At 42.5% G+C, this 15,420-nt stretch overlaps 2 protein-coding genes across 2 annotated transcripts; one reads left to right on the top strand and one right to left on the bottom strand.

The window, feature by feature from the left end:
• The first annotated feature begins 114 nt into the window (after positions 1–114).
• On the top strand, positions 115–3,198 carry LOC119883099 (C5a anaphylatoxin chemotactic receptor 1). The gene is made up of 2 exons (XM_038693612.1): positions 115–821; positions 1,140–3,198. Exon 2 carries the CDS (start codon positions 1,152–1,154, stop codon positions 2,208–2,210), a length of 1,059 nt encoding a protein of 352 aa, XP_038549540.1. The 5' UTR covers positions 115–821; positions 1,140–1,151; the 3' UTR covers positions 2,211–3,198.
• Positions 3,199–3,208: 10 nt separating this feature from the next.
• Positions 3,209–13,906, bottom strand: LOC119883098 (dapper homolog 3). Its single transcript, XM_038693611.1, has 4 exons — positions 13,399–13,906; positions 7,335–7,467; positions 6,878–6,988; positions 3,209–6,170 (listed from the first exon to the last, which is right to left on the bottom strand). The coding sequence occupies exons 1-4, from the start codon at positions 13,627–13,629 to the stop codon at positions 4,660–4,662; spliced, it is 1,986 nt and encodes a 661-aa protein (XP_038549539.1). The 5' UTR covers positions 13,630–13,906; the 3' UTR covers positions 3,209–4,659.
• Positions 13,907–15,420: the final 1,514 nt, after the last annotated feature.

Here is a 15,420-nt window from a genome sequence, read left to right as displayed (position 1 = left end):
TTTTTAAAAAAACATCTTAGAGATGTTACCTACAGTAATAAATCCACTTCTTCTCAGAATACTACAAAATGTTTTTGTGCAAAGTGTGCAGATAATATTCATCCATCCATCCATCGTCAACCGCTTATCCTGCATACAGGGTCGCGGGGATAATATTCATAACCGTCTACAAACTCTGACAGACTGAATACTTTTTGCTTTTGTTTCATGCAACATTTTTATTGGATTGTTTTTCGGACTTTCTTTTATCCCTATTATTCTTTAGTAATGCACATTTAAATTTACAGTACTTTCTAGCTTTAAGTTGACCATAGAAGGGGCCAAGGTTCTGCTTATGTTTTATGTGGAAGTGAATGTGGTTCCTACAACATCAAGATAAGATTATTTTATCCATCCCATGCAGGGAAGTGTCAAAGCAGCAGAATAACAAGAATATAAGCAGATTTTTATTAAGTGAATATACTGTATGCTATATATTTACTTTATATAAATGAAAATAACTATTCAGAATTTCTGATGAATCATCAGAATTGTGATTCAGGCCTGCAAACATTTACTTTAACTGTATTTGGTAAATACTTTTATTAATTTTTTGTTTGAATGAAACTTTTATTTCCAAGGAAGACTATAAGTCTCAATTTCATAGTCTAGATAGGAATATTGTGTAAGTGTGTGTGTGAATAAATAGTGTAAGTGTGCGTGTGTGTATGTGTGAGTGTGTGAGTGTGTGTCAGCAAAGGGTATAAAACACACTTCAAAGTAGAACAGCTCCATAACTTCCCGCTAGCCCTGTGGGTGCAACATCAACAGGCCACCAAAACGTAAGTTGAAATATCAGCAAAATCTAAGTTTTAATTGTCACTGTTTTGTAACTAGATTTGACATATTAAGAGAGGCCTAAATAGCCTACTTCAGCTTTAATCAGGCCTGAATGTGCTATGACTGTGCTGGGCTAATTCAGGGACATGACTTAGTATCACACATAATAATTTTGAAAGGCCATATTTGTTTAACATTACTTTATCACATCAAATATAACAATTCTCAATCAAAATATACACTGTTGTCTACTGATAATATTCATTTAGGCATGATAAACAGTTATGTGTCTTAAAATTTGACAACTTTTCCATCTCCAGCTTAAACCAACCATGAATGACGTTGGGGACTATGACTTTAACGAAAATATGCCGGACTTTAACATGTCTGATTATAATTACACACTGCCTGAGATTCCTCACACTTTGGCCCTCGAGATTCAACCGATCCAGATAGCGGCTCTGGTTTTCTACGGCCTTGTGGTCCTGCTGGGTGTGCCTGGAAATGCGCTGGTGGTGTGGGTGACGGGCTTCTGCATGCAACGCTCTGTCACTTCCCTCTGGTTTCTCAACCTCGCCCTGGCTGATCTTCTGTGCTGCCTCTCCCTCCCCTTGCTCATGGTCCCTCTAGCCCACGATGACCACTGGCACTTTGGCCCGCTGGCCTGCACAATGGTCAAAGGCCTGTTTTACCTGGTGATGTACTGCAGTGTCCTGCAGCTGGTTTTGATCAGTGTGGATCGCTGGATGCTGGTCAGCAAACCCGTGTGGTGTCAGAACCGCAGGCGACCTAAGCAGGCTGCGTGCACGTGCGTTGCTGTCTGGTGCCTGGCCCTAATTGGCAGCATCCCCCAGTTTGTCTACACCAAGGAGATCGAGGCAGGTGCAGACAAGCGAGAGTGCGTGGCAAGGTACACTGTAGTCTCTGCCTGGCTCGTCACCTGCTTTCGCTTCTTCGTGGGATTCTTCCTCCCATTCCTGGTGATTGTAGTCTGTCACTTGGTGGTGTACATGAGGGCCGAGAGAGGACTGACCCGTGGACGGACCCGCTCCAAGAGAACAGTGAGGGTCATCCTAGCAGTGGTGCTGAGCTTCTTCCTGTGCTGGCTCCCGCTACACATTGTTGACTTCCTCATATTGGTGACCCCTCGAAATTCCGCTCACAGCCCTGCAGTTTACCAGGCACACGTACTGACACTCTGCCTGGCGTATTTCAACAGTTGCCTCAACCCACTGCTCTATGTGTGTCTGGGCAGGGGCTTCAAAGACAGCATGAACCGCTCCCTGCGCAACATGCTCCACTTCATCAGCGAGGATCCTACGACCAGAGTGAGCATCACTAATACCGAAACCAAGAGCACAAGCAATGGAAAGGAGATGACTAAAATCTGAGGGCATATTGACTTTGATACACTGTGTCACTGAATGATGTTCTTTTTAAAAGATTTCAGCTTCTCAAATGTGAATATTTTCTGGTTTCTTTACTCTTCTATGACAGTAAACTGAATATATTTGGGTGGTGGAAAAAAGAAGATATTTGAGGACGTTGCCTTGGCCTTTAAGGAACTATGATCGACAATTTTCACAATTGTTTTGGTCATATACATGTCAATACATGTTAGGTCCAAAACAATGTTAGGTTAATACATTAAAATAATTGTTAGGTGCAGCCCTAGTTGCATGTCAGGACTGGGTCAGGATCAGGAACTATTGGTCAATCGGCAGTATTTCCTGTGAACATTTGCGTCTCAGGCAACAAAACGCTTAACACTTCCGTTTTTTGTTCTTACAAAAGGGCAATCTGAGACTGCGTTTCTATGTATTTCTGGTCCTCATTAAGAGGAATATATAAATGGTTTTATCTATGTACTCTTTGTGTGTTGTAATTCAAGTTTGTTGCAGTGAGATACTAAGCATACTGATCATTAACATTATTTTATTCTATCTACAATTAATTATTAATTCTCGTAACACACATACACACCAATATGATTACCTCATGGTACAGTAACTTTACCATTTACCATGCACAGTCACATCCTCTTGTGTAACAGGAATATAGGCTACATAGACCACAAGAGGGAGCTACATTCTAAATATCTCATGCTCAATGGCCAAAGTGCATGGTGAGTTCTTGGCTGATTGTTATATTGTGACAGACCCTAAAGACAATTGGTACGATTTGAGAAGACATTGAACAGGTAATCAGCTTAAGTGATGTTTGTAGGTTTGTCAAATAAATGCAATTCAGACAAATGCACTTCTACAGAAGTTTATGAAATGTAAATTCATAAAAAATTTCTAATACACAATGTTTTAATGATCTTGTTGTACCAGGGCCATGCATTTAAGAATAAACAAAACAATAAAAATGTGTAAATGTACCAAAATTTAGAGCAAAATTGCCTTTATTTACAAACTACATTCATTCCAAACAAGGCCACATCATGGTATATACATAAACATATACATTTACAAGACGTCTGTGTTTTATTGAATCCGTGCACTTTGACATTCTGTATGTGCATGCATGCATGTACACAGGCCCCTTACTATGGCCTCTACTAAACCCATTTCTGACTCAAAGACATCTGTTATATGCTCACTGTCCCCTGAAGCAGCTGGCAGATGAAGAGATGTAATGGGTAGTTCACTTCAATGTGAATCCAAAGTTTACAAAGAGGCAGAGCTGAGTGTAGTGAACGATAAAGATAAGTGGGCATTCCCTGCTTAGAGAGTCACAACCAGCCCATGAATTTTAAGACTGTAGGACAAACAACTGTAAACATAGATATGTACTATTACACATTTGTTCACTCCTGCACAAATGAAAGGTTTTTCTATAGGATGCTGGCTAAGTACAGGACCAATTCTTGTTCTAAAGCTTCAAGTCTTACCACAAACTTTACACATTTTAGTTTTGATAGGGTCTTTTAGTTCTTGTGCTTTTATTTTATGGTTTCTGAATAATTTCCTAATCATTTCTAAATCATTTCCAAGAAGGTCCCTGGAAAGAACTGTGATTTAATACTAATTTGTTTGTTGAAAATAGAGACAATGTTCAAATCACTGGTAGCGTAACCTTGCAAGGCTACTACAGTCAGTGCCATGCAAAATGTGAAGTTTTGAGCATAAAGTTTCTAACAATAAATGAATATTCAATGAATATTTATTTGGGTTTAAATGTAGCTGTTCCCTCTGATTAGTACCAAATTGCATAGTTCTTTCCCGCAAACTTCCTAGGAAATTATTGGGAAATTTTGGACCTGTCAAATATTGCAAATTTACACACAAGTCAGTGCCATAAAACACTTTTATCTAATTTATGTGGTGCAAGACTTGAAGGTTTTGACCATGTACCTATTAGTTGTGTAGGCTTCCTTCTCAAAATGTAGGAATAAATTAACCATAAATCTATGATTATGGTCTGTTGGTGGTTAAGGCCAACAGGCATCAAGAAAAACTGGCAGCATATTCAGTCACTTAGCTACCTTGTGGTCCAAGTCAACAAAGTTGTTGATGATAATTGATGTGATGGAAAGTTATTCCATCACATCAATTATCATCAATAAGAGCAGGATAATGGTCATTAGCCTTGTGTCTGATGGATGTCAGCTACAAGATAAATTCAAACAAATACTACAGACAGATGATCTCTAGCAGATCTTTAATCATGACCATTAATGTAAATGACTCACACTACAAACAGTCTGCAATTAGAGGTAGGTAGACTGGATTGGGTAGTTATCATGACAACACAAAATGCAACAGTGGAGCTCTTACAATGGCTTTTCAACATAGTAGTGAAGGTTATGGGTTTAAAACAGGTTTAACCCTTTCCTCATACAGTAGTCATGACTTTGAGGGACCCGGACCGAAATCTGAGGATCTTCTTTTTGAGAGCATGGGATGCTTTTATCTTGACAAAGGCTTTTGATTGAGAAGGGGTGTTGGCAGTGGCCTGTGGTGACGGTGAGGATGAGGAGGAGGTAGAAGCAAGGCGTGGTGGCAGCTGCTGCGGCCACACGAGCCCCCCACTCTCATCTGAGTCACTGGACAGTGAGCTGGAGGCTGGGGAATACACCTCACTCATGCTGGACTCGGACTCAGCAGGGGCTGCGCCAGTGTAGCCCTCCTCTCCCTGACAGAGAGGTGCTCTCTCCTGAAAGTCTGGGTCCCAGCGCTGGTTGTGCTGCTGGTGGTGGTAGTTCTGTGGTTGAGAATGGGGAGAAGAATGACCATGGCGAGCTTTACGAGGTGGTCGTCTATGTGCCGGATCTGCTAGGGACTCCCCTTCATCCTGGCTGAGCTCCAGGCTGGAGCACCAACGTCGGCTCCCGTTGTGGCTGTTGTTGCACACCTGCGGTCCAGTGACTGGGCCTTGGTTGTGAGCAAGATCCCCTCTGCCTGGGTGTCTCTCAGTGGTGCTGTACCTGCGCTCAGGCAGCACTCTCTGGCCCAGGAGGCTGTTTTCAGACTGGGATCGACTGGTTTTACTGCTTGATTTCTTGGCTCTCTGTCGCTCATTGTGGATCTTCTTAGACGTTCTGGACTTGGAGTTTGGGTGGTCAGGAGAGGCGACAGCTCGGTTGGACTTTGGCTGGTCTGGGTTGTAGTGTCTGGGGGAGCGTACAGGGGCATGGCAGGCTTGTCCGGGGATATACTGAGCACTTACTAAATTGTGTTTTTGATGAATAGGGGGTTGTGGGTGTAAGTAATGCTGGGGGGATGTGGGTTCACAACAAAGGTCAAGAGTCCCAACACCACAGTTGGGGTCCAGGGAGGGCAGAGGTGACGGTAGCCTCTCAGCCAAGGAGTGTGGCCTGGGCTGGGGGTAGGGCAGAGCCAGATAACAGTCCTCCTCCAAAGATGGGGCCTCTCCTCCACAGGCTTCCCCCTCCAGCAGGTCACAACCCCAGCCATGGCTCTTAGGGTTTGTTGAAAGGTCAACGTGGGACTGGAGATGGGGGTCTGGAAGGCGTTGTTCTGTGGTCAGAGAAGGAGTTCTCCTGTGTAGGGAGCTGTGTCCGGAGGCAATGCAGTATGGGGGGTCGGGGCTCAGGGTGGTGCGAGGCTGACATGGCCGTGGTGCAAGGGTATGACGTTGGATGAGACTTAGGATGTAACCCTCTACCTTTAAGGCTTGCTGGTAGTCCTCCTCTGTGACGTGATCCTCTGCAGGCTGCTGCTCCCAGGCGTAGTTGGCTCCAGTAGGGTCCCAATGCCAAGAGTCCACTGCTGTAACCTCCTCAGCGATGCCCTCCAGAGGTGGGTAAGGAGCAGAGAAAGAGCGAGGTAGGGTGGTGCGTAGGACTGGCACATCCAGTTCTCCATTCAGCATGAGGGGATCTCCTAATAACAGAAAACAATACAATTGTAGGCCAAGGCGCAGAATTATAATAATGCAAACAAAATAATGAATCTATAAACTAGACATAAGCAATAATGCATGATGGACATGACAGAGGCATAATTTGTTACTGAGTATGTTATTTTCAGTATTGGCACACCTAAAAGTATTTCATAGGGCACATACAATGAAAGCTCACCAAAGAAAAGAAGAGAAGCTGAACTGTCAGAAAGGTTTCATTTGTAAGTCAATAGGTAACATAGTGTGTATAGCATAAACCCCAAACTTCACTCCAGAATGCAAACTCTTGGTTTTAATGCTTAATTTCACTCCTAATGTATACATAAATGCCAATTTTAAACATATATTTTAATTGAAAGGAATACTAAAGCTTATAAAACTGTATCTCTCTTTGCTGTGGTTGTTGCAGCTTGTTTATCCACATGATCTCCACCGCATTGCCTGTTTTTCGGGGTTTGAACAACCGATACGTTAGCAGTGAGAATAAATCCAAACTCTGTGTTTCAAAATGAATTACTTTAAAGAGAACATGCTCTGATTCAAACAGATAGTTTATAATACTAAAATTATACGCGGACATTTGTTCTGCTTAAGTTACACATAGAACTTTTTATGTCGCTATTTCTGAGGATGCATGTGCGTGCAAGTTTAAGTGTACCTCAGTGTTTCCAGATCTACTTTTTCTTACCCACAGACTTTGGCCTGTCGTTGGTGTAAGTCCAGGAGGAGACAGTCTCTGTGGCCTCAGTGGAACAAGATCTTCCTTTCGGCGACTGACCCCCACTTGACTCATAGAAACCTAGGAATTACAGTTAGAGAGAGGAGATGACTATCTCATTCATAGCTCACTGATCATTCCAGTTCTCTAAATATATGCTGCTTGATGCAGGCTGTGTCTCACCGCATTTCACAAATAGGCCAGAAAACAAAATTAAAAGCAACTGGAGCATGATAGAACAATGAGAGCAGAAATAAATAACAAGCATATTTAATAATGCAAAGACTAAACATGAGCTATTGTACAAAACAACTGTTAACTGGCTTTAGCGAAAGTAAGTAAATCACAAATAGCACATTTATGAAACTCTTAACTACAAGCATGTCAGAGGTGTGATCAAAGAAATGGTTTAAAGCTGTGGAAGCACCAGAACTCGGCCGACTGTCGCCCGTGTCGCCTTGAGCTCCATCATAGCAGCCGTCATCAGCGTCGATCTTCAGCTCTCCCACCTGCTGTTCCAGTGCCTGCATCAGGCCCCATGGGGAACTGTGAAGGGCACTCTGAAACACAAATAGACACAAACACGCTCAGTCTGTTTTCTTGCTGTCTATATTTGATTGCCAAATTGCAAGTGGCAACAATCAGTGATTTCAACAACAAAGCAAAAAGTTCAAACAGCCCTTGCAATTAAATTACTGGTTTGCAGAAATGCTAATGACAGGAGCACAGCTGTGAGTCTTTCACTGCTTTTTCTCCAGCTGCACGCTGGCTCTTATTCAGTTTGGCACTCAGTTAATCGTCTGTCTCCTGTTGAGATAAACTCTGAAATGTGTAGATGGGTTGTATTTGACTTAAGTTGATCATCCTGCCAGTTTTGAAGCATTGTGCTATCTACTGACATTAAAACAATTTGTAGAGTAGCAGTCCCTTTATTTTGCATAGATTGATATTTCAATCTGATAAAGTTGGTATTGTGGTGTATGAACAAGAAGTAGATTTTATAAGCGTTGTCCCAACAATCAGGCGTAAAAATGACCCAAATGAGTAAAAACACAAAATGTCAAAACTGATAAGGCCAAAACCCAAATGTGGACTATCCTTCACTAGTTACTAAAAATACAAACGTGGCCATCACACTCACTCTCAAGCAGTCAGTCAGAACATGACTAATTCAAAGGTCTGTAAAGGGTAGGAGGATGTTCTTTTATGTGTGTGAGTGTGTACAAATACATGCAAATGTGCTTGTTCATACAGCTCAGATAGAGAGAAAAGAAGGAACATGCAATTTAAGAACAGACAAACACAACATACATATTCATCCTTGTACTTCTTTCTTTAATACAAGGACCCTCCGCTGATTATATACATTCCAAATCTACAAAACCGGACATTAAGACTTGAATTTGCAAAAAGTGCCCTCACTCTGAAGGCCTAAAACTCTCCTAAAGACAGAGGTGCACACATGCACGCACACACACACACACACGCACGCACACACACACTTTTACTTCTGGTCAATCTTAACTTTGATGAATAGAAGAATACTTGATGAGCCTCATTCGTCTTTTCTTGAATATACAAATTTACTAAAACACAAATCTGATGTCAGAGAAGATTTTGGTACAGACTGACGTTAAGGTAACATCACATTCGCTCAGCTTTATTCAGTATGTCTCACGTCATAATAGAATCACGGATAATAACGCCACCATGGAGGAGGTAGACAACGTGGGTAACTCTCAGCATTGTCAGGGGAGTCTGGAACTTCTCCAAGGTCCCCATCTTATCTTTATCTCTGGACACACAGAGACTCGTCACATAAAGTATGCCAAGTGTGAAGGACAATGCACAGATTTACATTTCATTACACACACACACACACACACACACACACACACACACACACTCTGGTAAGACAGTGAAATTGGACATACTAGTTTAGCCAGACAGACAATTTGCACCGGTCTCATGTCAGCATCATCTGACACACATCTGCAGACAGCTTGTCCACATGGGTTAACACACCTTGACACACGCATGCATGCACGCGCCCACACACATGCACACCTGCGCACATGCACACACACAAAGGACCTTTATATTGTTGAAGGAGATACTGTTGACACTCAAGACTGATTAAGAGACTCCATTACCAGAAGATTGAGCATGTCCTTATAATGAGGTCACACTTTTTACATTGCAAACGCACCATGATGGAGAGTGTGTCAGACAACCACTACAGTCTTCTGCACTTCCTGAGCACTGTTTTTTAATATTTGTATGTCTGTGCCAATAAAACACTGCTTACAGAAATTTGGAAAGGTATGTAAATGCTCAAAACAGCAATGCCGGTGTTCTGACGATATATGCTGCCTTGTCGAAAAATGCTACCGTAGCACAAATCGACAGCAGAGTCTATCGAGTCGCTCTGCCCTATTGAAAAATGCTACATGTGTTCCCTTTTCCAATCCCATAAAGTTATAACTCTGACAGTATTATGACATCTTCCGTTTTTGATTACATTGTAACATCATTTCAGGGGTAGTGTATTCTGATAGACTAATATCCCCTGTCAAATAATGCTCCTGCTACAGAATCATTTTATATTGCACCACTACTCACTCCATGTGTACTGTAAGAAGATGGGGAGCATGTTGAAATACTATATTGTACCATCTTTATTTAAGATATCAGGGGTAGTGGCAATTGACCCAATCTAACCTATGCTTCCAGCACAACCTCTTCACCCCAAACCCTGTCATTTTTTTTGTCTTGACAAGGGCGCTTATTGTTTTACTATAAACAAAGCATTAGCATTACTACATCAATGTGGTTTTGTATGGCAGTAACGGAGAGTGGGGAGCTTTGTTTTAGCTACTGGCGTGGGGTAAAGAAATTGCAGGGAGGAGGGGAGACTATTGGAAATCAATAAATCAATGATGCAGATTCACACAATTGATTGCTTACTTTGTGGCCATGAACACAAATGCACACATATACACACACCGTGGAAGTGCTGGTTGATAAATTATAATACTGCTGCGAAAAAAACATAGTAGACAAAGAAAACAATCAAACAGAATACAACATTTAGTAGTGTGGTTTTGGAGCAAGCTCATAGTGTAGCAGGGACCATTTTGCTGGCTGGTCTTTGATTGTACTCTATTATTAATGGTCTCATTCTGGTTCCCTGACACTCCACACAGTGTATCATTACTGTTTTACTGCATCCTCAGCCCCAGGCTGGTGGGGGATGGGGGAGACAGAGAACCGTAGCAGAGAACACAGCGCAGCCATCCTCACCAACCATTGAGCTGTGTACAACAATTAATGAAAAAACTGACCAGCAGGTGAATCCGGGACAACACTATGACTGTTAGCTGACTGATTTCACAAGTTACATCTTCAGCTACTGAGGAGTGTAGATGAAAAGTGAGAGTCAGTGTGATTAAAGAATTTCAAGCCAATAAATGAATATAAGCTTTTGATTGTGTGTGAGAGGTAAATTACAGTTCTGCCATTTAAGAAAAAGGCACGATATGGACCTCGGCTGTTGAAAAGAGGATTTCTTTTGTAGAACAGCTCATTCACTGAATGAAAGGTTTTGAAACAATAATGCCAGGATATGGAAATCTATGGAACACAAGGCATGCAGCCGCACTGCTGGACCCTCTATAATTAAAGCAATGTTGTGACTGGCTCCATGCAGAGAGGGCTGAGGGAGGCTGGAAACACACACACACACACACACACACACACACACACACACACACACACACACACTTGACTAAACCACTGATCCATTATTTTCTTCAAATATACACACACATTTTAAATGCTTTCTTTTAATCAGGTAAATTAAGTTTGAATGATAAATTAAAAGTTGTTGCCACCAGTTGAATTTACACACACACACACACACACACACACACACACACACACACACACACACACACACACACACACACATATGCACAGTGTTTACATAACTATAGTGAATAGCACCCATTAGCATGCCCTGACTCTGTCCTATGTGCACAGAGGCTTGCAGGCAGGGCAGCAGGGAGTGTGGGCTGTGAATGGAGTCTCTACAGAGAGACGTGCACCAGGCTGTGCTCATGTGACAGACAGTTGGGGGAGAGTCCAACTCATGCTATGCGCCTGTGGACATCATGTTTGCAAATGTGTATTGGACAACCTGGTTTGTCTGTGTGCATGTGTAATGGCATGTACACATTTATTTAAAAGTTATTTTTTAATCTAAATGATATACAAACGTTTTTTTTTTTTTTATCTTTATGTGCCAGTACAAAGAGGAGGAAACATCCAGTGATCTGAGTAGACTAACTGCTGTATAGTCTCATTAATGATGTGCTGCTGTCTTAACACAAGGACACACAACCTGATCGAGACAAGCCAGCGGTTCAGCAAAGGCACAATTGAAAAACCTACTGCAGACACATTGCTTTCATGTGCAGACCTTTTTCATGTGCCCATAAACACACACATGCACATGTCATAATTAAAGACTTGATTTGAATCCATTAAGTCAATTGATATTTTTCAGAGGACATCAAACATAACTTCAGAACACTCCTCCACACAAATGTGACACTCTCATACACAATTCATTATATTCTATTCTGATCTCTCCAAACAGACACAGTAGGTTGCTGAGAGGGAGGTCAGAGCTTCATGCTTTCCCAGCTGTTGTCTGGCGTCCTACAGCTGTCAACACCTCCAACAGCATGCAGTGTATCCAGCAGAAAGGGCCTCTCAGCCTGTCCGGGGCCACATTCATGTTCAAGGCAGCAACACGCACGCACGCTCACACGCGCAGACAAACAAGCACCGGCGGTCTCATGGGTCAGTTGTTACTGTGTCGCACCGTGAACTACAGGCCTACATTTTGGAGACTTTAACCCGCGTGGAAGATGAGATTGGGGATTTGGCCTGGACGCAGATGGCGACCTGATATCGTGAAGACTCAATCTGAGACTTCAGTTAGAGTCCTGTCGGGCAACAATATTCTCTGAGGAGTTTCCCGTGTAATTACTCACACGCTTGGATAGGCATAACAGTTAATAAACATCAATCCACAGACGACTTGCGCAGAAAATGGGAAAAATCTGCAGCCCTGCGGGGAAACGCGTGTCGTTTCTTCATCAGCCTTAAAAATGGCTGTTTCCCGTTAGTGTGTGGATGAGGAGCCAGGATGAAACGCGATGACAGCTCCGCCAGCACCGGGGGATATGATGATATATTTTCTAGACTGGTGTGCGTGCACATTGGAAGCCCTTGACCCCCGATATTATACATGTTTAGTATAAATCTTGAATTTGTTTTCTAATTAGCCTAGTATTCGTTTTAATCATGATTTTAAAACTAGTCCATACGCTCAGACGTGGACTCGTAACGGCAAAAATATCACAGTGCCCATATCATGCCATATCCAACTGACGCCTGGCCACCTATGCGCCTTATCCTCTCACTGGGGCCTCGGTCGCCATCATTAGTATTCTGCCCCATATGCGCCTATTGTTAGGCCTCCGGCGGAGGAGAAGGAGGGAGGGAGAAGAGAAGGAGGTGTGAAGAGGAGGCGGCTGATTTAATTTCTTTTTCACCCTCTTTTTAATAATGGCTTCTTATTTTAGCAATGTTTAGACAGCTTGCGGGCTGCGCGAGAGCAGCAGCCAAACAGAAACACTCCACAGACCCAAAAAATCAAACTTAAGAAGCATAACTAAAAAATAAAAATAAAATACAGACCATATGAGACATAATGTACAGTGACGGGCACGCTCAGTGGTGCGTAAAACTTTCTGTAGGAGCTGCTGTTCCAGAAACTTTCATTTGCCCAGTTCTCAATTCTCATGTTAATCTTGGCATCACTTGGTCAAAGCGGAACACAGGCTGCTTTACGCAACTTCGCTCGAGTTTTACATAAGAAAAGCCATCTAATCAATTAAAATAATTATGACATAAAATGTTAGCAGCAACAGCAACGACATACAAGCTGAGGGAATGACTCATTCCTTTATGATCTGTACGGAGCACAAATAAGAGCTTGTTAAGTAGTAAAACCTACAAAAGTCCATGATGAGGGAACAATGGGCCATTAAATAGTCGGTCTGCGCTACAAACGGCGGGTGCTCCACCCCCTGATTTCGTTACCCACAGGCATAAATCTCAGCCCAAAGCACAGAAATGCAGTACATCCTTTTAAACAGAGACGCTATTAATCAAGTTGAGTAACTTTTTTGTAGATAGAGGTCACCTCTACACAAAAGGCGCAGCCCAGGACAAGAGTCCATCCAACGGTCAAGCGGATTACAATGTGGATAGGCTGTAAAGGCTATTAGATATTCAAAACTATGTAGGACTGTCGGGTAAAGTGAGGTTTTAGCACAGGGTGTGGTATTATGGTGTGAGTCAACATGGAAGAGCTGCTGGAATCCAAACATGCAGTAAAAGACACTGAAACTTCTTACCAGCTGGCGCCTCAGTGTCAAGTTTTCCTGCCCCCAGCTGCTGAAACATGCCAGCTCTCCTCTGGAGCTGTCCTGGGGCAGGAGATCTCCCAGAGCCAGCGCCCCCAGCACCAGGCACTCCTGCCTCTGCTTGCGGAGCTCCAGCTCACACAGCCCGGCCAGACTCGCCTCCAGGCGCTCCTTAGTCCGACTGCGCTCCACAGTCACGGGGAACGAAAACGCACGGTGCATTGCCCCCCCAAAATCCCAGGCTTCTATTATGCACAATAAAAGCTAAATCTTTCCCTTATTTTGTATTTCGTGTTCTCCAGGTGGTCCAGATTTACGAGGTCATTCGAGGGCTACCAAGGGCCATGCTGCATCCCATTCCTTGTGATAATATGGTTGCCTTGGAGCGGCATGGCTTCCCAGAACATCTATGCGCTATACATTTTCTATTTCGCAGCTGTCAAACGCAGTCACGGAGCCCCGCCCTCTGCGACCAGCCACAGCGATAAAGTGGGAGTCTTCCTCCCTGTTGCAAATCCATTCTCAGCCTTCATTGGACGTGAGAGGCTGGGGTGCTGCGCTTAACGTTGTCCCATCCCCCTTGATTCATTACAGTGAGGCGTCGACCTCACCCATTTTCCCATCTTGGCCTGGGACTAACGGACTACTTCAGGGGACGGCTATTTCTGGGCGTATAGTAAAACAGTGGGATTTTATTATTCTGAAACGATTTAAAGCCAACCACGTAGCAACAGAGCCGAGAATACAACCATAACAAGACTGAAATACTGGCGAGAAAGGCTATAAAACTGTATCACAATTAGAGACTAGACAGGACACCACAACCTGATACCATGACATCAAAACAGGCTGCATCTCAAAAATACAGATGTTGTAATTGCCAGTCTTTAGGAAATACAGTGTATAGGTTAATAGGACGTGTCCCAACATCACTGAAATAAGTAGGACAAGAGGTGAATAGTGAAAGTCACCACACAACAACACATTCAGAATCTGAAACACCCTCTCCAAAACAAAGAGCAAAGCTAAAGCAGCAGCACTGTTGCCCATTTGGGAATCTTCTACAAGTCACCTGTTGGCACTCTAATGTATAAAATATTAGACTGAGGCACAGGCTAATGGCTTATGTATTGTCTGCATTAACACATTTCTACAAAACTTGAGAAAAAACAAACAAACTAATAAGGGTTTTTAGTTTTTTTGAATTCTATAAAAACAGTGAACATACTTTCGTTTCAGTGCTGGTCTCATCCTGTTTAGCCTCCATGATGTGGACTTGCATCATAGCTTTCACCTGCACTCACTCGCTGAGTTTATTTCACATAGGGGCAGTAGTAATTAATAGGGAATTCATGCAACGGTAATAAAAGTGAGATAAGGAGCCAAAGGATATCCTATGGGCAGACTGCAGGTTACGAGAAACTTGTGTGTAGTAAAGCTCCAATAGCTGACATCAATATTTTATTAGATTTTATTTTTAGAAATCAAAACTTTTAGAAGATTAATATTTCATCTTGGTGCCTCATGCAATCTCCCTCTGTACTACTCCACTGTAACGTCTCCTGAGGTCAAACGTACTGGATCTTTAGGGATAACATATAGGGGAGAGCGGGGTATGTTGTCACACTTTTCACACCATCTAATATTTACTGAGCACCGTACATCACAATGGTACAAATGTCATTCCAAATGAAAGAATGAAGTCTTGGCCAGAAGTTTTGTATTCATTACATCTTCATATCTTATCTCATTATGGAGCTGTAGACTGTTGAATAGAGAGTGTGCACTTGTGACAATTTGCCCCATCGTCAGGTAAGTTGTCACACTGCATTGGTTAAGTTGTCACACAGGATTATCAAACAGTTACAACATTTAATTGTGAATATTGATTTCAATTTCAAATTGTTACCAGAACTAAAAGTAAAATCAATCAACAATCAAGCCTAGAGAATTTGGAAAATAAATAATTTAATTCAAAACAAAAATGTTTGCAGAGCACACATTAAGTGGGAC

The sequence above is a fragment of the Micropterus salmoides genome, unplaced genomic scaffold (assembly GCF_014851395.1).
Source record: "Micropterus salmoides isolate LMB-PRFRI ecotype aquatic unplaced genomic scaffold, ASM1485139v1 Ms_hic_scaffold_3, whole genome shotgun sequence".
NCBI lineage: Eukaryota > Metazoa > Chordata > Actinopteri > Centrarchiformes > Centrarchidae > Micropterus > Micropterus salmoides.
Note: the sequence above shows the minus strand (reverse complement) of the source record. Positions and strands in the feature narration are given on the sequence as shown.

Excerpts from the sequence above, each read along its gene's own strand:
- LOC119883099 (XM_038693612.1), top strand. The coding sequence starts at position 1,152 with ATGAATGACGTTGGGGACTATGACTTTAACGAAAATATGCCGGACTTT.
- LOC119883098 (XM_038693611.1), bottom strand. The coding sequence starts at position 13,629 with ATGCACCGTGCGTTTTCGTTCCCCGTGACTGTGGAGCGCAGTCGGACT. Across the intron at positions 6,989-7,334 it reads CGACAGTCGGCCGAGTTCTG|GTTTCTATGAGTCAAGTGGG; the intron begins GTGCTTCCACAG and ends TGTAATTCCTAG. Across the intron at positions 6,171-6,877 it reads CGACAGGCCAAAGTCTGTGG|GAGATCCCCTCATGCTGAAT; the intron begins GTAAGAAAAAGT and ends TTCTGTTATTAG.